At 42.0% G+C, this 24,564-nt stretch overlaps 1 protein-coding gene across 5 annotated transcripts in view; it reads left to right on the top strand.

Annotated features, from left to right (window-relative positions):
* Positions 1-23,914, top strand: part of flrt1a (fibronectin leucine rich transmembrane protein 1a) — a 36,845-nt gene extending 12,931 nt beyond the window's left edge. For all 5 annotated transcript variants that reach the window (XM_031857057.1, XM_031857060.1, XM_031857059.1 and 2 more), the window contains 2 exons: positions 10,769-10,997; positions 20,286-23,914. In XM_031857057.1, the coding sequence (XP_031712917.1) occupies positions 20,363-22,420 (2,058 nt within the window). In that variant the 5' untranslated portion in view covers positions 10,769-10,997; positions 20,286-20,362 and the 3' untranslated portion in view covers positions 22,421-23,914. The remainder of the gene's footprint in view (positions 1-10,768; positions 10,998-20,285) is intronic.
* The last annotated feature ends 650 nt before the right edge of the window (positions 23,915-24,564 follow it).

Raw genomic sequence — 24,564 nt, 5'->3', positions numbered from 1 at the left:
TCTCTCTCTCTCTCTCTCTCTCTCTCTCTCTCTCTCTCTCTCTCTCTGGGAAGCAAGGAATGAATAGCGAATAATAATAAAACAAAAATGCCAGGAAAACATAAAATTTCTTGACTTTGAGGTGATTGGCTCGGTGACTGGAGAGAAGGTTTATGGCAGGGAGCTTTAGCGAGGCCAAAAGGAGACAAAGGAAGCTAATCTCACTTAGAACGGTACAATCTTCTATATAGCTAATGAAGTGTTATGCTGTGGTCAATGAGGTAGAGGCACTGCAGAGAGCCTACAGTGTGTGTGTGTGTGTGTTTGTATATATGTGTGTGTTTGTACAGTACGTGTGTGCGTTGTCGTGCTTTGTTGTATGAGTGGGGGTTTGCTTTTATCTGGGGGCTGCGGTGATAATGCTGCCATCAAGAAGTGAAGCCTTTCAAGGGAGAATGAGCATGTACACGAAGAGAAGGAGAGAGAGGTTGAAGAGGAAGGACATAGTGAAGGGACAAGAAGACCGTAATAAAAATAACGAAAGGGTAGTGAGAAAAAGCAATACAGTATATTATGAAAATAATTTCTATACGATCATATCAGGGTTTTTGCTCATTTCAGTAATTTCTGTAATAACAAAAGTTATTACAGGGGGAGATGAATGTCTAAACCAAATGTCATGTAATAATAGTTGAGGGATATTTCAGTCTGGATCAAAGGGACAGACAGACGGGGAGCGGACTGTTGAGACAAAATGCATCAGTTTCTTTTTTTATGGGTTCCTGTTTTTTTTTTTGCACAGGAATGCAGTTTAAGTACTAATTGTTTTGAAAAGTCTGCACCGTGACCCTGTCTGTCTCCCCATCCCTCCTCTGCAGCCACATACTGTATCTAACTCCCCACGCCCTGTTGTTGCCGTTTTACATCCATCCACCTGGTGCCTTCAGACCTTCCCTCCTGTCTACATCACCTGACTGCCCCGCCCATCTACACACCTGTACCCACTTCCCTCATCAGCCGCGCAGTTACCTAACCTTTTCCCCGCCCACCTGCTCACCTGCATCTCATTCCTTCATCGGCCTCTCGGTACATATACCGGCCATGTTCCGTTCAGTCCCTGCCAGACTTCCCCTAGTCCCTATGCCTCTTTCTTGCCATGTGTCATTAACATTCTGTTACTTTGCCCATTTACCTGGACCTGTGCTTCTACCTGAACCTGCCAGTAAAACCATATCACTGAACTGAATATAGCGTAGCATTAAGCAACATTTAGAATAATTTGCTGAATAGTTGGTGGAGATTAAAACAAAGTTAAAAGTGCAAATTGGACTTCATCAGGTGGACAGAAACATGACTCCAATGAAAGCTAATGTTGCTCCATAACATCTCAGAGTTGTGTTCACAGCTTGTTTTTGTGCTCCCAAGAGGCCAAAAAAATCAGTTATTGCACGTTCATTCTTTTAAGAGACAAAGCAACCTATTTATCAGACTCACAGCTTCAATTTCGATCAACAGTAGTTAAAATTTTCAGCACTGATTGGTCATGTGAAATGTGTTAGCTGTATTACAGTAAATACAAGACTAACTCACATCCAACAGAGACTGAGGTTGACATGCACAAAAGGAGTCTGCAGTAGAAATGTCCCTACAGGTAATACTGTTACAGTATATTTGACCTATATCAAGCCATCATTCTTGTGAGGGAATTGGACGTTTATTTAGTTCTGCAAAACGCTGTCAATGTGATGTTCGGACACAAGTCAAGGTTGAGGTGCTCTGGAGGAGTCAAGGGCATGCTGTTTGAAAGATGACAACTGTGCTTTCCTCAGCGGAAGAGCAAATGTCATCAGTCCTAAAAAATATGGCTGAGCAGCAGTGTTGAGGTCAAAGGTCACGAGAGATGGTGTTCTCACACACACAGCTTTTTTTTTTTTTTTCTCCAGAAACCTAATGATGGTCATCAGGAGGTCAACGGGGGTAATAATGGAGATAAAAACGACATGGACCCGTTCAAGAGCTCACTCTGTATAGTACAAATCCTACCATTCAAATGGAACAAACTAATACGTTTTATTTTCAAAATGTTGTTTTTTTAATTTTTTATTTAATTGATATTGCTGCCTGCATAGGCACACATACAGCTGTTGATGACCTGGGACCCCAGGGTGACCTGAGGATACTCTATAACAATAGCGGAAGACTCAAGAAAATGATGGAAACCATTCCTCAAGTTCTTTTGCTTGTGTCTCTACCGCTCTCCATTTGTCAAGTCCTCAAATCATTTGACGCCTGACTCTTATTCCCTAAAACCTCATGTACAGACAGTATGGCAGCCCTAGGGATATGTCAACATGCAAACGCATTAAATTCTCAGACCTTGTTTATTATGAACTGTGTAGCATACACGATTGGCTGCAACCTCTTAATATTCATGCAGCATGACTGTTCCCAACTGATGCTCACGGGACCAAGTGGGCTCAAATTAATGCAGTCACATACACATGCAGAACAAGACAACAAGGACACATTTTTGATGTGTAGCTTTTTAGCAATTAGTGCTATCATGGGTCGGGATGTAGATGCACACAATACACAACACGAGGGACCTTTGGAATGGTCAAAAGATAAAGTGAGGTTCTGTGCTGCAGCCTGGTCACATTGACGTGGCCGGTCGGATCAGCTCGGGCTATTTCTGTCTTTTTTTGGTCCGAGCTTGCTGCAGGCAGGAGAGGTTTGGAACACTGTCCGTGGTCGGGTGAGGGCGACCCATCACGCAAACAGGGAAGACTTTTCAGAGGAAACGTTTAAGGAGGCAAATGCGCTCACTGGCCTGCAGCTCCTGTGAGCTGCAGGCCGTAGTGGTCAAAGCGGCAAAAATGGAGAAAAGAAATTGCAGTTTAGTCGTGGATAACGTGCTCTGTTGCTCTCTCTCTCACTCTCTCTCTCTCTCTCTCTCTCTCTCTCTCTCGTGGGGCTGTAAATTTGTCATTAATAAACAGGCCATCCAGACATGAGTCATCTGCGGGATTGCTCTTTGTTTTTCTGCATGCCCTCTGTCCCTCTCTATTCTTATCCTGCCTAATTTCCTCTCCATCTCCCACGTTTTATTTCCCTCCAGCATGTTGACCTTGTCCCTTATTCCAGCTTGTTTGATTGCGAGACGGTACACAATGATAGGGTGTGTGTATGTGTGTGTGTGTGCATGTGTGTGTGTGTGTGTGAGGGGACAAAGAGGATCTAGAGGTGAGAGAGAGCAGTGAGGTGTCCAGCACTTAAATTGCCTGTTTATTTCCAGTCATTGCATCAATTAAACTTATACAGCTCACAAACGCAGAGTGTGTTTATGTGTGTGTGTGTGTGTGTGTATGTGTGTGTGTGTGTGTGTGTGTGTGTGTGTGTGTGTGTGTGTGTGAGATAGGGGTGGAACAAAGAAACAATTAAGAATGATAGGTATGGAAATGTTTGTGCTGTCGTATGCAGTTTCTGGCTTCATGCGAGTCACAAAAAAACCACACGGGTGCATTTTCTTTTTGTGTTACCAGGGAGAGAAGCGGAGGAAACTAGCACTGTATTTTGATTGTGATCTGTTTTACAATCAGTGTTATCCATGCATAAACAGCGCACGTCTGAGTGCGTGGAGGGGGCTGCACGGGTGTGTCCGTAAGTGTGTGTTATATGGGGTTGGCCAGTGGCAGCCCCGAGATCAGGAGCGTGATCGTCGGCTCTCCGGGGAAGAGGGGCGTGTCTGTGACAGGCTGCAGTGATTAGTGGAGCTCAGCGGGCAGAATTTATCAGACTCAGCCAAGGCCATGAACCATTTCGCTCTGCAACTCTGCAATTTGTCTCCCACTTCGCGTCATATAACAGCCTAAATGCGGCTCACTTGTGCATGTTCGCAACATGCACGATTGTTCTGCCTTGTGCATTTCTGAGTGTCCTGCTATGGAGAGGTATATTTGAATTCATGAATGGTGAGATGCAAATCCCCCGTTTGCATGACAAGGTGTTTTATAGTAGGACTGTCAATGCAGTTTGATTTATTCTGTGAATTCGCTTTAAATGCATGTTCGGGGGAAAAAGGCTTCTCAGGAGATCTGTGTCTCCAGAGAAGCCTTTATGAAGAAGTGCTGAAACAAATCGTCGATTCATTGATTAGTCTATTTGTAGGGCTGCAACTAAGGGTTGTTTATCCTAAGAAGACGGACCAGATGTGCACACATCCAGACAAAAATACTCAGGTCAACTGAAGGGCACAAAGGAGGCTGGCACACTGTTACGCTCCAAATGGTCAAATGAAATGTATTGATTAATCAATACAAATATTTTCACGGTTAATCGTTTTGTAGAAACGTCAGAAAAAATGTCTGTTACAATTTGTAACATGAGTCATCTTCCCATGTCTTGTATTGTCCAACCAATAGTCCAAAACCCAAAGATATTGAGCTTCCTGTTTGCTAAGATACGGACACATAAACATTACATAAAATTATCGAATCTTTACAGACGAGAAGCTGAAACCAGGGACTGTTTTTCATTTTTCACAAAGTAAAGAATCTTAAAATGATTCTTCTATTATGAAAATAGTTGCTCTGTCGTTTTTTTTATGGATTTATTGATCAATTTGTCAATTGTTGCAGATGAGTCAGTTGACAGAAGATTCATCTGAAACAATTAAGATAGCCAATTAATCATTGACAGTCATAAGTAATAAAGCCAAAGTTTCACTGGCTCCAGTTCTCAAAAATCACTAAATATGATACTATATATATATATAAATATGTTAGTCGGATCAGTATTATTGATTTTAAGTTGTGTTTCACATCCAACTGGCAAATGTTAGTCCACTATTCTCCCTCTTTTAGCTCTGGTTTTGGTCTCTACCAACGCGAGGGAAGTCTCTTTAGCTGCTAAATGCTCCACTGTGTTCAGACTAAGTCCCTAACTTAGTCTGTCTGCTGTTTGGCGCTGGGCAGGTAGTGCACGGTGGGTTTATTAGAGCACTTTCTCTGAAAGCATCAGCCTGCTGCTGCCAAAAACGACACTACGAGAGCGGTGAGAGTGAACCAAAGCGGTGATGATGTGGGCCGGACAGCTGGACAATGAGCTGAAACTCACTTTAAAGTTCTGTTACGCCGAGAGGAGCTGCAGGCAATGATCAACCTGATCTCACCGGAAGGTGTACAAATAGCACAGCACTTCTGTGCGTCGTTATTACGCATTTTAGGCTTTTTCGCCTGGCATTTTATGCCAGTTTTTGTATGTCATTTAACGCCACGCCGTCACTGTGAAATGGTCACGGTTAGGTTTAGTCAACAAAACCACTTATCTAGGTGGAGAAAAAACATCACGGTTGGGCTTAAAATAGTTACTTTAAGTAAGAAAACAACGTAACAGGAAAACACGTCATTAGTGTTGCTTCAAAAATGATAAAACAAGACTTTGGGACATCGGTGTCAAACACCAGCCTCCTGTTTCCAAATCCAATTAGTTCGACCTCCCGTCCCACCCACCATAATAAGTCTCTCTCACATTCTCTACATGCTCACTTGAGTTGAGAGCGTCATTTTCTGTAGGTTTATCACAACAACATTGTCACATTGCTCTCATATTGTCCTTCCTAATATAAAATATTGACTCTAGAACCTGTGAAGGGCATTTCTCACAATTCGTTAACATTTGAAAAAACGATTCCTTTATGAATCAAAACAACAACTGAGAGAGGAATTGCAAAATGAAAATAATTATTGCTTTCACCACTGTTATGAAGCCATTATGTTTCCTGCGTAGGAAATGTCAAAGTAAATCCATGTATCAGACGAAACTACTTTTAATCAGCCGCTGAGCAGCCAATCATACTGGCCTGGCTCATTACTGTCAAAAGCAGAGAGCATGAAAAACATGGATGACAGATTTAGTGGCCTGCCGCTATCCCTCTGGGGTGCATCGTTCTTATGGTAAGGGAAACAATTCATCACGGGGCAATTCATCAGTGGATAACTTTTAATTAATGTTCAAACGTGTGGACCTTTTAAAACGGCCGCCTCAGCTCGCTCCACCTCACTGGTGTCCGCTGTGTTTGTTTCTATCACCGCCTCTTCTTCTTTCCCTCTTCGTCCTTAAAGTTGGGTTGGTCTATTTACTCATCCGCTTTCACTTCAACACCATCTCTCTATTTTCACAGCCCCTCTTTTCCTCTCCACTCTGTAGTCCCTCCATGTTTACATTAGTTTCACTGGCAGGTCCTTGCAGCTCAGCCCCTGCCAATATTTCTGTTGTGGCGAATGCTGCCCCCTATTTCCAGCATTTTATCATCTTAATATCTTTCCCAACCAGCTCATTTCTTCTCCTTTTGTCTGTTTTTTTTTCTTCTTCCTATCCCTTGTCTCCCTCTCCCCCGAGTTAACAACATCAAGGCTGAGAATTAAAAGAAATGGACGATCGGGCCGCGCGGTGGAAGAGGAGGGTATTGGAAAGGCTCAAAATGGAGCCGGCACGAGCAAATTGGACATAAGCACAGCGAAGATGTAGAAGAGTCCACATAATGGGGGGAAAAAGAGAGTCCGACGGATTAATGCTGAATGAAATTAAAGAAGACGATAGGGAGAATGAGATGAGTAAATTGAGCATTACATACTGCATTACAGTATCTCTTAATTAAGCGTGTAAAAGCTTTCTTATTAGGACTGATGCACTCCTCGGTTAACGAGGGAAGAGAGAAACGCTCTTTCGGTTGTCATTGCGATGGGCCTCGAGAGGGACAAGTGAAACAGCAAAGCACTGAATGGGAAAGAGCGAGTACATGTTCGGGACAATGATAACGAAAGGTCCGAGCTAACCGCTCATGTCAAATCGTCTCACTTAGTCGGCTCTGTCTCAATTATCCGTCATCTTTGTCATCCCAGTCTACGCTGCCCTCAGCCACCTCCCTGTCAGTGAATAGACATTATGTGCTGCTGCATTGAAAGTCTGATCACATCGCAGGGTATCTGTGTGTCAGAGTAGTGTGTGAGTGTGAGTGTGTGTGTCAAATCATTTCAGTTGCAGGTTCTGCACCTTTGCTGTCTATCACTATTAAATCACAGCGAGGTATAAACAATTTAAAACACACGCACACACACACACACTTGATTCCTTATTTATGCCCACAGAAACAATAACCAAAGGGTTCACTATAGCAACCGAGATATGCAGGGAAGCCTGATCCTCAACACGGACTCCTGATATGGAGGCAAAAATGATCACTATACGTGATTAGTCATCAGGTGTTTTTGAGGCATGACGTGCAGATTATGAATTTTAATGAACAGTTAATGTTTTGGGAAATATGCTGGTATGCTTGCTTCCTGGGAGTAAGCTGAGGAGAGATTGATATCAATTCGATGTTGTGTGTGAAAGAGCAACTAGCAGGTTGAATCTATGCTTTACTTTGCAGGGAAATAATTATTTGAATAGGGATGTATGTGTTTGACAAGATGTAAGGGCAGAAATTTAGAGGAAAAAGAAGGCACGTTTGAGCCGTACCCTTAAAAAAGCCTTTTTGTTTTAACATTGTGTCAGATGACGACACGTACAGGAGTGGGTTTCCCAGAGCCTGCTACAGCGTACGATACAGCAGTATGTGCCGTATAGTGTATAGTAGTACAGTATATTGTCGTGTTTTCAGTAGTTTTACAACGTGTTGAATGATTGTGTTTCTGCAGGTTGCACAAATTCCAGTACAATAAGTCTGGACATGTTTAGTCAAGCTCCAACAAATGGCTCCAAAGCCTACTCCTTAAAATCATGAATTGTCCGTTTACATTTCTGTTAATGCACGGGTTAAACAAACAAGATACATCATGTTAATATGACAGTTACAGAAGTATTGGTACATGTGTATTTAACTCAGCAGAGCCAGGCTTAGTTTCCCCCTGCTTCAAGTTTTCATGCTTCATGCTAAGCTAAACTATACACATCATGTTCCAGCGCTGTACTTAACCCGGAGACATGAGAGTAGAATTGATATTATCTCTCTCTCTTATCCCACGCCCTAGTTCTTAGGGAAAGCAAATAAACGTATTTCCCAAAATATTGAACTATTCCATTGTATTTTTCTCTCAACTATCCAGTTAAATATAGAGTTAAAGCACAAAAGGGAGGATACACTGGCATGGAAATACTTGTAATTGTACACAGATGCCCTTAAATTGCACTTAAGAAATTAGCTTTTGATTCGTTATTTGAGATATATAAATCCAAAGCTTCAAAGTTTGAGATGGGTAATGTAGTGAAAGTATCTCAAATCACACCTGCATGCACTATATCACCACTTTTTCTTTACAGCAATGGGAAACAAGCCCAAGTCCATTGTGAAGTTTAGTCCGACAACTGTCTCGTTGCAATTATTTGAAAGGTTGCTCAGGCGGATCGGAGCTGCGGCGGTCCAGATGGGAGACGAAGAGCGTTTGTACGAACGACTGCGTCTGAGTCAGCAGATTTTGCACGCAGCGTATCTACAAGAGCAGTTGGTTGTCTAAGATCAAACTAAACGTCAGTCTGGGAAGGGAGCGACTGTGCGGGTCGTCACTGTGATTGACGGCTCTTGTTAAGGGCTGGATTTCTGAGAGGGGAACAGCGGCTCAGTCTTGTCAAGGTCAGTCGGGAGGTGTTTGGCAGGAATCCAATTGGAGATATCAGCTAGAAATTGGAGATATGCAATCCAACCTGTGTGTCAGAGCTGGGAATCAAAAGGTCAGTTAAGTGTCATGGCAATGACGGGAGGAATTATGGGACGTGGTGACAGTGCCGAGGGGTTTGGTGTAGAAAAGAAGACAGTTTGGCCCTGATGGACCTCCCTGGAGAGGAAGACGCCGAGCCTTTTTGTGATACCTACTGCTTCTGCTGTCTCTTCCCACAATATGCCTCTGTGTTTCTTGAGCGGCAATGAAGGTGCTCCTCCTATGGCCACGCGACAATTATTCTGATAATAAAACTGTTGCTGTCCTCACATGTGTTTGTTTCTATCTGTCACAGGTGTACACAGTTGCTCTCTTCTCTGATATACAAGTTTAACATAAGTACCATGCTTACCAGGCCCTATTGTCCCAGTGTGTCAGTTTGATTAAACTCAGTATGACACCACGCATGGAGGATTGTTTAATCATAACCCAACCGTATAACTGATGGTATACTGGAATTAAATCATAGGCGAGGTGCACTGTCTGCCCAACATGTGGCAGCTGTTGCAGTTGTTTCACTTCCAGTTTAGTGGCAAGATTACATCAACTCCGAGTGCAGATTCTTATTAATATCTGTGTTAAGTATTCATCTCAGAGGTGTTCTGAGATGAAGTCCCCCGGGGGAGTGGGAGATATTGGGGAGAGAGTGTCATGAGGTGAAGATGCTGCTTGAGGTGACAGGCACAGGTGCAGGTACAGGTGTTCTATAAAAAATGGGGAAGTTAGTTATTGTAGTTTGGCCTGCCGATTTGGCCCAATCAACAGTTGAAGCACCCGATCTCAATTAGTGTCAAAAATTGCACTCATTATATTTGAACACTCACATACACACCAACATGCTGCAAACATTTCTAGATTCGGTGCCTTACACTTCCAGAGGATATCATGATCTCGCATAAATCTACTTAGAAATCATACTTAAAAAAAAGATGCCCCTTATAACTTCAGAACTTGCCTGAGAATCATCACGTTTTTAGGTTGTCTTGTGTATCAAAGTAATCCAGCGATAGCTGTCAGTACACCCATGGGAACGTTGCCAACAGGAACAGGTAAAAGCTAATTCGGTATACTTTTCCTGGTGCCACATCGGTCAGGAGCGCAGCAGGGGCCCCGACAGTCTTTTGAAACCTGACCTTCATGAATAGCTGTCGCGGATACCTATTATCCAACAGGTGCCCTCGAAAGTTTTTTTGTTGGAAAAGATTGTTAAAGAGCTCATTGGAAGGCAGCAGCACGTTCAAGAATTTTAGAAGAATAAATATTAAAGCAGCAATACTGCTCAGTAGTTTCAGATCTGTGATCAGATGAGGTTTGTTTTCATGACAAGAGGAGTAAGTTGAACTGACTGGAAGGAAGATGGCACGCTGTCTCGTGTCACAAAGCAGTGAATGTTAGCTGTGAGAAAGAGACCCGATCCGCGTCGATGTGAGGGAAGAAGACGAAGAGATCAGGGTGGGGGGGGGGGGGGGGGGCTGCTGGCAGAGTTTCAAGGCCTCGTCTGGGATAAGGTGGCTTTGATGGAAATCTTTCATGTCTACATATTTTTAGCTGAGATTTATATCATTCTTTTAACCCTTTCTTTGAACTTAGTTTATAAAACAACCGTAGGACTAACCTGGTGGTGCAATCATCGAGCACAGCATTAAATCTGATGGAAAATCAAGGGATAAGTAATGACTTTTTAAAGTTTTCTGACTTTATACTTCTATAATTGGCATTAAAGCCACGTAAACAGCAAGTTTAGTCCATTTTCTTTTTACTTTTTAGAGGGTTTTTGATTAAATTGAGTCCCAAATGCACATCTGATTTATTTAAAAAAAATGTAATGAAAGTTTTGAAAATGAAATCTAAATCACTAAATCCTCTAACCAAGAGTAGATCCTGAAAAGTAATGAACCGGAATACTGTAAACAGAAGGACATACAGTAACAACACGCATGACACTCATGCACAACGATCTTTGATACCATTACAGTTTCATCAGAAAAATGTAACATCTTGACACCTCTGATTGGCAATGATGGTCAACGGTGCTCCCTTGATGATCTTTCTGTCGCTCTCTTTCTCCACAGTGAACAGATCCGAAGCCAGTGGTGAGAACTGATCGACATCAGAGCCGAACATAAAAATACAGGAGAAAGAGCTGTTCCTGAAACGAGCGAGAAGGCACCCGACTTCATGGGCTACAAGTCGACAAACGCCGGAGAAGACATGGTTTGCAGACTTTGAGGGAATCGTGTTGGGAAGAATAGTGCAAATGGTGCTGCAGCACCTCCTTTCCTGGCAACCCCACTTCAAAAAGTAAGCATTCAGTTATTCTTGATTTAGACAATCAAAATAGTTTCAACCCAATTCCCAAGTTATGTCTCTTTTTCCCAATCCAAACAGTTATGCCATCATGCTGCTATTTTGATATTTATTTCAAATATCTTCATCCAAAAATAATAAGTTATATTTTGCATGTGTTTTACAATAGGAGCAAGGACATAAGGAAAGGAAATACAGCTGGGGAAACCGTGTTTTAAGTAAATTAAATAGAAATATTTGTCCAGAGAAGAGAATTTATGTTTTCGTCCAGATGATTGGAGAAGTCTTTTTAGGATTCTGGGGTTGTAACAACCTTCATGGAAACGGTGCTTATAGTGCTGTGACTCAAATGAATGAACTGGGGCTATTTTAACTCCATCTACTGTGAATCTAACTCGATGAACCTTTTGTACCAGGATCAACATTTCTAAAGCATGAGCAGAGCGTTAACTGACTTGCTTCTATGAAATGCACAAAATGCAAATATAATTACTGCTCGGAAGTAAGGAAACTGTCCCTGTACCTGCAATTCAGTTTCATCCATTATTTTTATGGAAAAAGAAAATTGATGGTTCACCTCAAAAAGTTAAAAGTTTTAAGAGCAAATGGAAACAAAGCCGGAGAAGCACCTTGACTGTATCTTCTCAAATGGTGTCAGTAATTAAACAAGAGATAAATGAAGCTATTAAACCAACTAACACTTATCAACGGTTAAACATTTGGCAGTAGTGCTCGATTATCCCTCTCAATTTCTCCTTTTGGGCAAGAGGCCAAACAAAGCAATCAGTAAAGGTTGTACTAAAAGCCAGCTCCCAATAATGTAATATACTAACTCCATCAGTGCCTCAATTTGTTTATCAGCTCCAAAGCCAACACAGATTGGTTCACTGGGGCAGGTTTTCCTCTCGCTTTTCTGGTCTCTAATATACACCATAAAAATATCGTCCACGATGCTGAAGAAATTATATTCTTGTATATCATTTTCATATGTCTATCGGCAACAACACAACATGTTCTGTGTTTTGAACCCGGTCCGACCAGATTTCAGCGGTGAAAGTGAGATCATGTGGAGTCGTAAGAGAGTGAAGAGTGAGACGACTCGGGATTCAAAGAAACTTTTGTTTGAGATCTGAACACTCCCACAGCTGAAGTTTCATGTAGGAGAAACCCACCCACACATACACACACACACACACACACACACACACACACACCGAGAAGTCAAAGTCAGGGATTTTCTTCTGAGCCCCGGAGGCGGCCTGTATCTATTTATCCACTGTGATTTCTCACGTGGTAAAAGACAAACGTATACACCTCTAAACAAACAAGTGCCTTTAAACCACAACTACAATCCCATTATACAAGGAAACGTTTCCTCACATTGACTTCGATTACATTTATCTATTGGCCTTGTAATTCATTTTGCAAAGTTGCATTGCTGCCGACGGACAAGATTTTATTTGATAAAAGCCGATTTTAAAAGGACGGTATGTGTCAGTCAAAAGAAAAGAAAGTATTTGTTTGCCTTTAGACTTCTGTTTAAAATGTGATTCAGCAGACGTTGCATAAGGAGGGAGTTATATACGTAGCATGAAAGAGAGAGCGAGAGAAGCTGCAACGCATTGAGATACTTTGAGATTGTAAACGTAACACAAACAGGTGAGAGGCCAGACAAGAGTGAAAGGAAGACGTGATTGTTGCGGGAGGTGTGATAATGAAGCAATCGTTCCAACAAGAGCCACATATACACAAGTTAAGAAAAATATTTTCCTCTAACTGGAAAACAGAACTGGTCAATCAGTGCAACCTGAAATTGAGTCCTCAGATGTCCACGCTGTGTGTTCGAAGGCATGCACGAGCATGTTTTGATTTTTGAAAAGTACAGTGTGGGATTTGATGTGTAAATTGCGATGCGGAGGGTGTCGATGAGATGTGAAGATCCACGTTGCCGACAGGGATGTGAGTAATACAGTAGATTGGGAGCATGGCAGCAGCATGCGATGGAAACTGGCCTATGATCTGCTTGTACTTTCTATTTTGGTGGATTTGGGGGAGGATGCGAATTGTATTGTGAAATGTTCTTGTGGCTAAGGACGAATTTAATTCAACTGTATCGACGAATAGATAGGAGGAATATGCACAGTGCAGGAAAGAGAAACCTGAGATGTTAAGCCAAATTTATACTTGACACAAGGCAGTGGAAGAGGCGTTGCTATGTGCGTCACTGAAAGCAGCAGATTCACGATTATGTCGATGGCGAAAATTCACCACAATCAAGTTATTGTGAGTCCTATGAATCCTATATCATCCCATCTCTAACTTATACCGTATATTTGCGATAGACTAACATCGCCTGATATAACGCTCCTGCTCGATAAAGCACAACCATAAATCACAAGCTTTACTTTGAAAGTCTGTTCCATTTTTTAATTTTCACTATCCTGGAAAAAATAACCATTATGATGTTGAAATAAAAAAACTGATTTCTTCATTGGTCAATATGATTACAATGGAAAGTCTGTGACAGCAGCCTGCCAAAAACTGAAGTCAGGACATAAATGCAAAGCCAATAACACTGTCTGGTTTTTCAAATCGAAAAAGTGCTTTGCATGTTAACTTTCCTTAAAATGTCCCTCACTTCATTCAGACACAGGAAACAAAAATACGGACCTGACCTGAACTAAAAAGCACAATTGGAGTTCCTCACGGGGAAAATGAATGTTAACTTTTATTCTTGAATGAATAAATAAAAGGAACAGCCACAAATAATTTCAGGATATAAAATGCATGAAGAATACATTAAAAACAAATAAAAAGGTAAAATTCTTTATCTTGAAAAGTTGCCCCAGCTAGCAGCAGCTGCTGCTGATGTCGATGTGTGTGAGTCAGGTGTGTTTAGTACATGACAGGGATGGTTAGCAGCAGTGAGGTCATCAGTTTACACCCAAAGGCACATACATTTTTCACATCATTTCAGCAGCGGTGAGACGATTTACAGGCCTTCTCAGTCGTTCATAGCTGTTGGACCTCCAGTATGGCTGCCAGACATAACCTGACAGCCCTGTAAAGGTGTCGGATACAGAGAGCTTTTTCATTGATGTTATCTTTTTCTTGCCCCTGTTGTTTTTTTTCGGATGTGGCCTCATTTTCACCCTGAAAGCACAGCCTTGTCACGTGACTCCACTGCCTGGGCCTCCCACCCGCCCTGTATTTATGTTACAACTTGTCAGGGTTGAATTCAAATTTTACCAATTAAGCTAACCAACCTCCCTCTCTTCTTTTTTCTTACAAATTATGATAATAAATAAATCCAATCAGAGTCCTAGCTGAAGCGTGACAACCACAGGCTGACTCCTTGACTTAAACCAGAAGATAAATTTGCTTTTATATGTCCCATTTAAAATGATCAAGTATGTTTTCTCAAAACCGGAGAAGACTCTCCTGGAGAGTAAACTGGTTCCTTTTTATTTTATGCAGCACCAAGAAACACCAGCAACATTAAAGGCAATGCAATTGATTTGCGAAGCCAGTGAGGCATTGATCAAAGACTTTATTATGACCCCTGACACAGACTGACACATCTAAAGTTTATTTGCCAGCTATTCTGCCAAGCTTGTGCTATCTCACTGTAACATCCACCAATGTGCCAGAACAGCAAATCTCCCATTCAATATCAAGACCTTTATTTTAAATTGCTTCATAGATGAAGTCCAGAGTCAGTTGTTGTTTTTTTTCCTGAATTAGCAAACAAAGGCAGGGAAAACTTGCTTGACAAAATGAACGTCATTGGATATCAGTAAGGCAATTTTCAGGGTTAAAGGTTGAAGGTTCAGCTTTATTGTCATTGTACAATAGAGCATTGCACCCCTCCAGGCTATACACATACAGAAACTGTAAAAACAGATATTCAAATATTTAAAGTATAAATATTTAAAGTAGAACAGACTAAAACAATAAGATTGGCAATCAAATGGAACCAAGTAGTCGGTGTGAAAGTTGAATTGATGACCTAAATAACTAATTGTTTGTTGTATTACTCAGTTTAACAAAAACAATGGGGTGATTACTAGGCCAAACCTATTTTTGTGAAACTTAACAACAAAACCAAAACTACCCAGTTCACTTCAGTTAAGATGACTGATCCTGTTAATACCTTTTCAACATAACCCCCCCCCCCCTAAGATATCTTCTTGCCTTTGCACACAATGCAGGACCATATTGCTGCAAGGAGCTGCGGTCCTTTTATTAATGCTGAAAGGATTTACCTGTAATGTGGCTGTCTGGAGGAAGAAACACTGAGTCGAAATGATTCAGAGGCAGCAGCAGCTGCAGCGGGAATTAGACTGGTGCCATGACAGAACATATTATAGCGCTGTAAAGATAAAACATGTTGTAGTGCTGTGGCGCTATATATCAACTTACTTGAAGACCCTGTGAGCTGCACTAGCAAACAATCCCCCCCCCCCAAGATGAAGGTACACCCCCAACTGTGAATTAGGTGAAGCACTCTATTGCTGCTGTGCTATCGCTATTACTTTGCTACAGCATGTTTTCAAATGAATATTGAGCGTATAGTATTGAGGGCACAATATTAACTGTCAATTTGTAGGGCCAATATTGATTTGTATTGTGATTTTTTTTTTTTCATATTTATACAGCAATTGGATGCAAACATCTCTGAAAGAGCTTTGTGTACTGGAAGATTTGCCCTACAATTGTGCATGTATGATATGTAATTTATTAGAAATAGAATTCAATCTTTGGTTTGTTTGTACATGTAATTGAAGAATTTAAGATCTTGATGGAGTGTTTTTTTCCTTTCCCTAATCCTAACACAGCAGGAAATACAGGTCTTTTCCCCTCAAGTGTTATTATAGACTATGTGACAAAAATGAGACAACTTAGTTCATCCGGAAAAAACACAAATCTTTATATATGTCACATACCCCGGGTCTTTGTGTCAGCAGCTCAGATGAGAAACTGCTGAGTACAAATCCAATCACTCTTTCATGCCAGGAAATTGGTGCACAAACCAAGAAAAAAAGTGAGTTAGTGTGGGGGTAAGAATCCATTACTTATTCAGCCTTTAACATGCTATTCAATCTGCCTCTATAGCACACTCGCATGTTTTCAAAGGAGAGAAGATAATACGATATTTTAGCGGATTGTAATGCACTGGCACATCAAATAATTCACGACTATAACTCATTTTGAGCAACAAACGCAGGGGCTCATTTGGTTTGAATGAGATACGCGAGGCGATGAATACAGATGGCTTTATTCAAAACACTTGAACATCATTTGCCGTTATGGCTGCAGTGTCTTGTTTATTTTTACATAAAAGTGACAACGACGATCATGATTTTGTATACATGAAAGAAGCAATCTGTGGAGAGGAAGATATTTCATGTTTTTTTTATGTACGCTGCAGTGCGTATTTGTGCCTTGTCTGTTTGTTGTGGGGATTAAAGTTCATGTTTTTTATCTCCATGTTTTAATATCTTGAAGATTATAGTACATTATTGCAAAGACATGGTCTCTTAGTCCAAGCATTGCCAGAAATATGACGTACGCACAGATAGAAATCCCAACAACCTCTACGATTAAATGAAATGAATAGGCCATGCTAGTCTGGCCTCTCTTATTTTTTTTTCATCTGTCTCAGATCCCTGGACTTATTCCTGTCATCACCATAACCATCGTGTTTAGCGTCATCCTTTCCACATGTCCAATCTGCAAATCTTAAATACGATCCATGGGCATGGCATGTAAGATAAGCTGTTGGCCGCTATTATCTTTTCCCTGCCATCAGTAAAGTGGATTTCCTGATACATCAGTAGCCCCTTCGGTCATCCAAAATCCGGTTTTCCAGATTTCCCAGTCCTATCCCTCTGTGGGGGACTTAATGGGGAGATGGGATTCAAAGGTCTTGCTCAAAGCTGCTTTCTGTCACTCTGACTGGTTCCCTGTATTTTTATGTAAATCGATCCAGTCGAGTATTAGATTGGGGGTTGTTTGTGTGTGCGCTGTACTCTGCCTGAGGCGGCTGGCTGTCTGGCTAACACATTACCCCACATCCCCTCTTTGCTCCCCTCAACAGACTTAATGTTTGCAATTTGATCGTGCATGGACAGACAAACACACAGCACGTCCGAAGCAGAAACATTCACACACACAAAGAGCATTGAGGTGCACTTTAATGCTTTTACATTATTCTCTGATATAGGGGGGTGGAAATGAGCAACCATAAGGCAGAACAACCTGAAATGACTGTCTGCCATTCTTTGTAGCACCTGCTTAATTCAGAGAATCACAGCTCAATATGCTCTATTAATCCCTCTGGCACTCGGCACCGCTTCAATCTCACACAACATCTATGTTGTTCTTAAAGGGCTGACCCAAATACTCCAGTGTTTAAGAGACGCACTGCCGAAGCTCCAGGGATTCAGAAGTCATCCATTCTTTAGCACTACTTATCCCCCCCCCCCACCCCCACACACGCGTTATACACATTTGTACACACCGAAACCTTGTAAACATTCACAGCGGAATGCAGTGTATAGCCCTCTTGGTCATAAAAATCGACCAATATGAAACTGCACAACTTGTATAAACAACACCATCTTTTTCAATTTCAGAAATCATTTTTTCCTCCGGTCCTAGATTGCACTGACACCACTTCACTGTCAAGAGGATTGAAGTAGATATAGGTACAAAAAGGAAGTTACATGATCAGTGAGTTGGAAGATGTTTTATCTGATTGAGACGGACATAAATCAAACAAGAAGTGTGATGTAAAGCTAAAACTTGGAAATAATGCAGTGACAAATGGTTATATTGTTAATAAAGGCCCTTCTATATATATATATATATTTATTTTCTATTTAAACTATGATACTCAAGTCCCAAGCCTGATATTCAATGAAGAATATAATACAATATATTTACAGTACAACTTCTTGGAGAACAAATTATCTGCATGATTGACTGTTTTACAGGTAGATTTCTGTAATAATCTGCCCTGCCAGGGTTATAAATATGAAAATATTTCAACAACTAGATGATAACTGGATAGAACAGGGGAAAGAAGCACAAAATGCCTTGAAGAACCCACAATTATAAGTCATGAATGTTTTATCATAGTACACTGAAGACAACTGAACTAAAAGAAAGTTAGTCATAAACCTCTTTATTTTCCCTTAACATTAAATACGATATGTCTCTGTGTTGTTGTCAAGGAGTCTGTATAGAAGTGTATAAACAGTGAGGTAAAATGAAGCGAAACAATCTGCTGCCAGCGAAATTTAAATTACATTGAGCCAACCTCGACCTCAGGCATTCATTTTTCCATGAATAATGTCATCTTGTCTAACACATATTGTTTTCTGAATTGTTCACCGTCCATGCTAGTCAGTTTTATTGTGATCAGAATTTAGATATTTTAAGAGGCACTATTAAGAGATTGGTGGAGTCTACAAACATCTTTTTTCGTGGAAGAATCTAATGGTCATGACCAACATGCATAAGGCGTGGGTTGGGTTATGCTAGAAAGCTTTGTCAGACCACGTTGGGAGGCAAAACTGTTAATAGCTGTTCTCGAAGGCAGGTAAGACTGCAGTCATTGAGAGGGTGGAGAGAACCGATGATATACTGTACATGGGAATGACAGTACAATCAAAAGTGGAAGAAATAGTAGAGAGCTAACGAGAGGAGTTCAAACTCTGCCTTCACAACCCCATCCGACAAGCACTACTGAAGAAACATACTGGCAGCTTAAAGGTGTCTGGATAGGTTTGATAGTTAGAGCATTAAGTCCCAATCAAACACAGTATATTCTAATGGTGAATGAGATCGTCATAAAATCATGCTCACATCAACTCTCAATGGAGAACAAAGACAATCCTCTATTTGTAAGAAGAATTTGCAAAACATTGGAACTGACAAAGGATAGACAGTAATTGCTTTTAAATGATCCCCTACCAGCCACGACTGAACAACTGTTCAAGGGTTCGGTGGTCATTCATTACACTTGAAAAAGAGCCTCGTGTCAACAAAGTTTGCTCTCATAATTTTCAATATTTTGGTAATGAATAAGCCCAGATTAATGTTTGCAAATGTATATTCAGCAAAGTCAACTCCCAGCAGAGTTGTCATTCATTTGGTTAATTATCGCGCTGTCTGACGTCCCTGGGAATCCTGTAATATGCACGAGAGCCAACTGGCTCTGGCAGATCACCTTGGATTTGTGAGGAAATCAATACTACAGCCCGACTATGTTTGCAGCTGTGTGGGCCTTAACGGCTTGACTAATGGCCTCGGTTATTGAAGACTGCGATGGGCTCAAGTTGTCACTCCAAATTCCAAATATATGTAGTCAATGATGTACTTACTGTTGTGACATATCTCGCTTAATCAATAACAAAAGAAAATCGTGATGCCAATCAAGTTCTGAGTGCAGCTCAACTGTGGTGAATAGAAATAGATAATTTGTTGCCAAATAAATTGCATTCTGCTGCAGATTAACATCTCCATTACCATTTTATTGTACTTTATTAATTCGATACAACTAGATTAAGAAGACATGATTTACGTCGATGTTTTTATCAAGAATTTTAGTGCCTAGTTCCATCTTTACTGCATGATGAGAATTTAGCTCTTGAAGACGATTGCTCTGAGCTCAAACATGTTGTTCCATCTTGATTGTGAAAACTATCTTCAGCTCTGTCTGGCTAATGCAGCCATCTGCTGACAACTACTAATGGAGTTATAGAGCCTCTCAAGAGCTCTTAAATAATTCAGAAGCGGAGAATGTTCTCAAGACTTCACATTTATGCACAAGGCTTAATTCTAAATGTATTATTGGATTTGTCAATTACAGAGTTGCTTTTCCAAAGACTAAATATTCACTCTGCTTTAAACATTCAGTACAGGAATCACTAAAGTTTAGTCTTCTAGCTGTCAGTAGTCTTGGATTACTGTTGCTAATTCAACATAACGATGGTGGGCTGTGCAGTTATCTTTCAAGTTCTTTTGGCTAAGAGAAATCCTCACAGATCCAGCTAAACAATCTTGCCAAAAATTGAAAGATATCTCTGTAGCTTCTGTTTAGATTTGCTCATTATAGCATGAACGCAGGCTCTAATATCATTTAGACATAAGACAATGAAAGTATAGTATGAAGCTGAACAGAAGGTATTACTGAAATCACCTTAGTTGTCTTTGACCAATAATTAATTAATTAGTGCTTTAGTGCTGACTGTAACTTCTCTTTCTCTCTCTCAGGGTGGAGGTCACAGGATTCCAGCTCACTGCAACAATTTGAGGATTGACAACACAACTTGAAAAGAAAGACAGTGCTTATGTTCACCATAATGGCACCTGTAGGTGTGGCTAAGCTGCGGGCCCGACTCTTTCTGCTGTTTCTTTGCTTGACACTACGTGCCGGCATGCTTCAGTTCGCTACAGCCACGATACAAGGGTACATTGGGGACAGGGACATGATATGCCCATCTGTATGCAGGTGCGATGAGGACTTTATCTACTGTAATGATCGTGGTCTGAGCTCCATCCCTTCACTGCCTCCTTCGGCGTCCATTCTCTACCTTCAAAACAACCAGATAAACAACCCGGGTTTACCCACCTCCTTGGAGCGCCAGCTTACCGTCCGTGTGGTCTACCTGTATGATAATGAACTGGATGAATTTCCTGTGCACCTGCCACCATCCATACGTGAACTGCATTTGCAGGACAACAACATACGCATTATTCCTCGTAGTGCGCTGGCTCGGATGCCCTTGCTAGAGAAGCTCCACTTGGACGACAATTCAGTTTCCACTGTCAGCATTGAGGACCAGGCCTTTGCTGACAACCCACGGTTGCGCCTACTTTTTCTTTCACGCAACCACCTGTCAAGTATCCCCTCAGGACTGCCTGCCTCACTGGAAGAACTCCGTCTGGATGACAACCGAATCTCCACTATCCCGACCCACGCCTTCCGAGGCCTCGCCTCACTTAGATGTCTTGTCCTGGATGGGAACCTTTTGGCAAACCAGCGCATTGCCGATGACACATTCTCCCGCCTTTCCAACTTAACCGAGTTGTCTCTAGTCCGTAACTCCCTCCAGACCCCACCTGTCAATCTGCCCAGCGCCCATCTGCAGCGCCTGTCACTACAGGAAAATGCCCTGACTCATATGCCACGTGGTTCCTTGGATGGCATGCGCAGGCTGCTTAGGCTGGACCTGTCAGGAAACAACTTGACAACTCTGCCGAGGGGGCTGTTCAAAGACCTGGACAGCCTGGGCCAGCTGCTAGTGCGAGGCAATCCATGGCACTGTGGCTGCAACCTGCGTTGGCTGTATGACTGGCTGCATGCCCGCGGCAACTCCATCACTGTCAGAGGTCTCACCTGCCATGGGCCTGACAGGGTGCGAGACATGGCTTTGATAGACCTGACCAGCGAGATGGAGGAGTGTGAGGTGGTGAGGACAGCAGGGACCAGAGACAGAGTGGGCGGCGGTGGAGTTGATAGCTCCACTACTCACACCCCTCCACAGGGCTCTCTCTTCACCCTCCGCTCGAAGCGACCTGGTCTGGGGCTTCCTGACTCTGGCTTAGACTACACTCTTAGCAGCAGCGGTGTGGGGAAGAGCCTGGCCCTCAACGTAAAGCCTCTCTCTCACAACAGCGTCCGTGTTACCTGGAGCGTGGCCCAGCCCAGCTCCTCTTTCAGGCTAAGCTGGCTCCGACTGGGCACTGGGAACGGCATGGGATCAATCACGGAGACTTTGGTCCGGGGCGACCGTCGAGAGTACCTTCTTACCTCCCTTCAACCACGCTCCAGCTACATCATCTGCATGGTACCCCTCGCGGCCAGTTCTGAAAGCAAAGGGGTTATTTCTGGAGATCCTGAATCTGATGAAGCTCTCGTGTGTGCAAAAGCTGAAACATCTGACCTCATCCCTCTGGAGGAGATAGAGGATGAAGACTCAAAGCAGATGACAGTCCTGCCCCTGGCAGGGATTATTGGTGGGGCTACCGCCATTGTATCATTGGCTCTTATTGTTGGCATCTTTTGTTGGTATGGACACAGGACTGGGCATTTGTGCTCTCGTGACCACTACACTCGCAGCAACTCCCGAAAAAACAAGACCTATGACGATTACATTGAGTCAGGCACCAAGAAGGACAATACCATCTTGGAGATCCGTAGTCCTGGGTTCCAGATGACGCCTATGGCGGCTTGCCCACCAATGCAGCCTAAGCCCCTACGAGAGGATTACATTATTCATACCATATTTCCCTCCAATGGCACTGGCCTGTACAAAGGTGACAACCACGTTTCCAATGCAGGACATGGCACCAACCGCGGCTATAGAGAAGGAGAAATCCCAGATATAGACTACTGTTACACATGATGTACTGTACCAGATCCTATTCACAGTGTTATTGGTAAGCTGTATAGATGCACAATTTCCCTTCGCATGGACACTTCTGAAGCACCCCTCTGTGCCTTCTTTTTCTGGTCTCCCATTCCAAAATACCTGCTGTTCACTGCACTGGAAGTACTGTATGTGATTAACTGGAACTGCAACCATGTGAGAACAGTTCACTGCAGGAAGCAGCGACCAGTGCCCCAGGTGTAAATGCACAGCTGACTGTTTCTTCCCCATCTTAGTAATGGCCTGTGTATGTTTTCTTTTCTGCTCTTTCCTTGTGACATGTAAGCAAAGAATGTATACACAGTGGAAAGGTCAAACTTAGCATAGGTGCTAAGTTGAGAGTTCCTCTCTCACACACAGGATCCACAACAGTCAATTCAAAATGGATTAAGACTTAATGAGATGACATTTTTGTTACTCTTTCCCTGCTCACCAATCATACACATTATGTAGTCTTATCAAGTCATTGTTCCAAATGCCTCAACTATATTGATGTGCCCTACCAGCTATCCAAGGAAAGGGCTTTGTAAAGCTGTGAATTGTTCTATTTCAAACGACCCAATAACCACTTGTCTTAAAGTAGGCTTGTTATTACCTTATTCAGTAGTTGGCAGGGTGAAGATCTTATCATGGCTGGTCGGCCTTGGTTATACCTCTCGAGATCATTCACCTAAGGTCAGTATTGTAGTGTTGCATCAGATGAGATGCAGCACAAGCGTGTAGATAATTTACTTAGATACCGACTGGGCTGTGTTTGAAAAATGCTTTGCTATTTTTATCCGTGGTTTGTTTCGTAATCAAATCCTGCACAGCTCATTTCATTTATTTATTTTTTTCCTTATGTGATGGTTTGTGATTTTGTCTCTGTTAAAATTGCTTTTTTTAATTTTCACCCTTCCTGATGAAACCCGGCTTTGATGAAGGCAGTGGAATTGTTTCATCTAAACAACAAAATACGGAAAGTGAAGAAAATATCCTGAAGGCTGCCTCCAGGTTCATGTTTTCTTAAATGAAGCAGAGTGGATTCTTGAGTGAGGCTGTTTATAATATATAATATGAAAAATTAGACCCCTCCCAAAGACTAGCAAGTCGGTCCACTGAGACAGTAGAGACGAACCTCAACCCCTCTTTTCCTATTTTGTGCCTGTGTGCTTAGCCCGTGACTTCAGTTGGTGCATACTGGTTACAAAATGATTCCTCCACGTGTTTAAAGGCGTTCACAGAGAATCCAGACTGGACAAATTACTAATGCGGAGCTTCCCGTGTGAGGCAGACTCTTGTGAGTGATCCTCGAAATGAGGGCGAGAACTGTGGGTGAAACTGAGGAGATTCAAACCGCAACACTGTTTACCTGCACTGTGGAGCAGTGGCCGAGCTGTGGGAGGGTGGATGGACTGTCGGGGTAGTTTGAAGGTGGGGTGACTTCTCAGTGAGATGAGTTCATTGATGTTTGCTTTAGCAATAGTAAAAGGCCTCCACTCATTCCACCTCTTTTATTACTGAGCAGCACTAAAAATGTAAATGTATTAGCACTTAGCAGAGGAACAGGGATAAATGTAACAACAGCCACGGTGAGACGGAGGCGAGAGAAACATCTCCAGGCACTGACAAAGATGGAGAATTGATGGCTCTGGCCCAGTGGAGTTCACCCATGCATAAATCTGTTTGTCATACTCAGCTTCTCCCCTTGGGTTTAATATTGTCCATCAGTTGTTTACCACTGTGTTGCTTCCAAAGGGGAAACCAATTGTGCTTCCTTGACTGTTTTGTCCGCCGGAGGTGTACATTGGTGTCAGACGATATGTCAGTGGAATGTATATTTTAACTTGCACCCGAAATCACTGGCTTAAACATCTTACTGGCCCGGCTAATTCTGTTTTGGGGAATGTTGATATAGTGTAATTGCTATTTTAAAAGTGGGTCAATTCAAGACACGTACTTCCTCATCATTTGTATAAATAAAACCATGGCCACAGCCACATAAATATTTTTTCTGGTGAAATTATAGAAAGTAATGGTGCCATAACTTTACGTAAAAAAAAAAGAATAATTATGTGAACCTGAGATATGTGTGGAATTTGCTTTATAAATTCATCTTAAGAGGGGATCAATAAAAAGTT

This window comes from Anarrhichthys ocellatus, unplaced genomic scaffold, assembly GCF_004355925.1.
Source record: "Anarrhichthys ocellatus isolate YVR2014 unplaced genomic scaffold, GSC_Weel_1.0 scaffold18, whole genome shotgun sequence".
Lineage (NCBI taxonomy): Eukaryota > Metazoa > Chordata > Actinopteri > Perciformes > Anarhichadidae > Anarrhichthys > Anarrhichthys ocellatus.
Note: the sequence above shows the minus strand (reverse complement) of the source record. Positions and strands in the feature narration are given on the sequence as shown.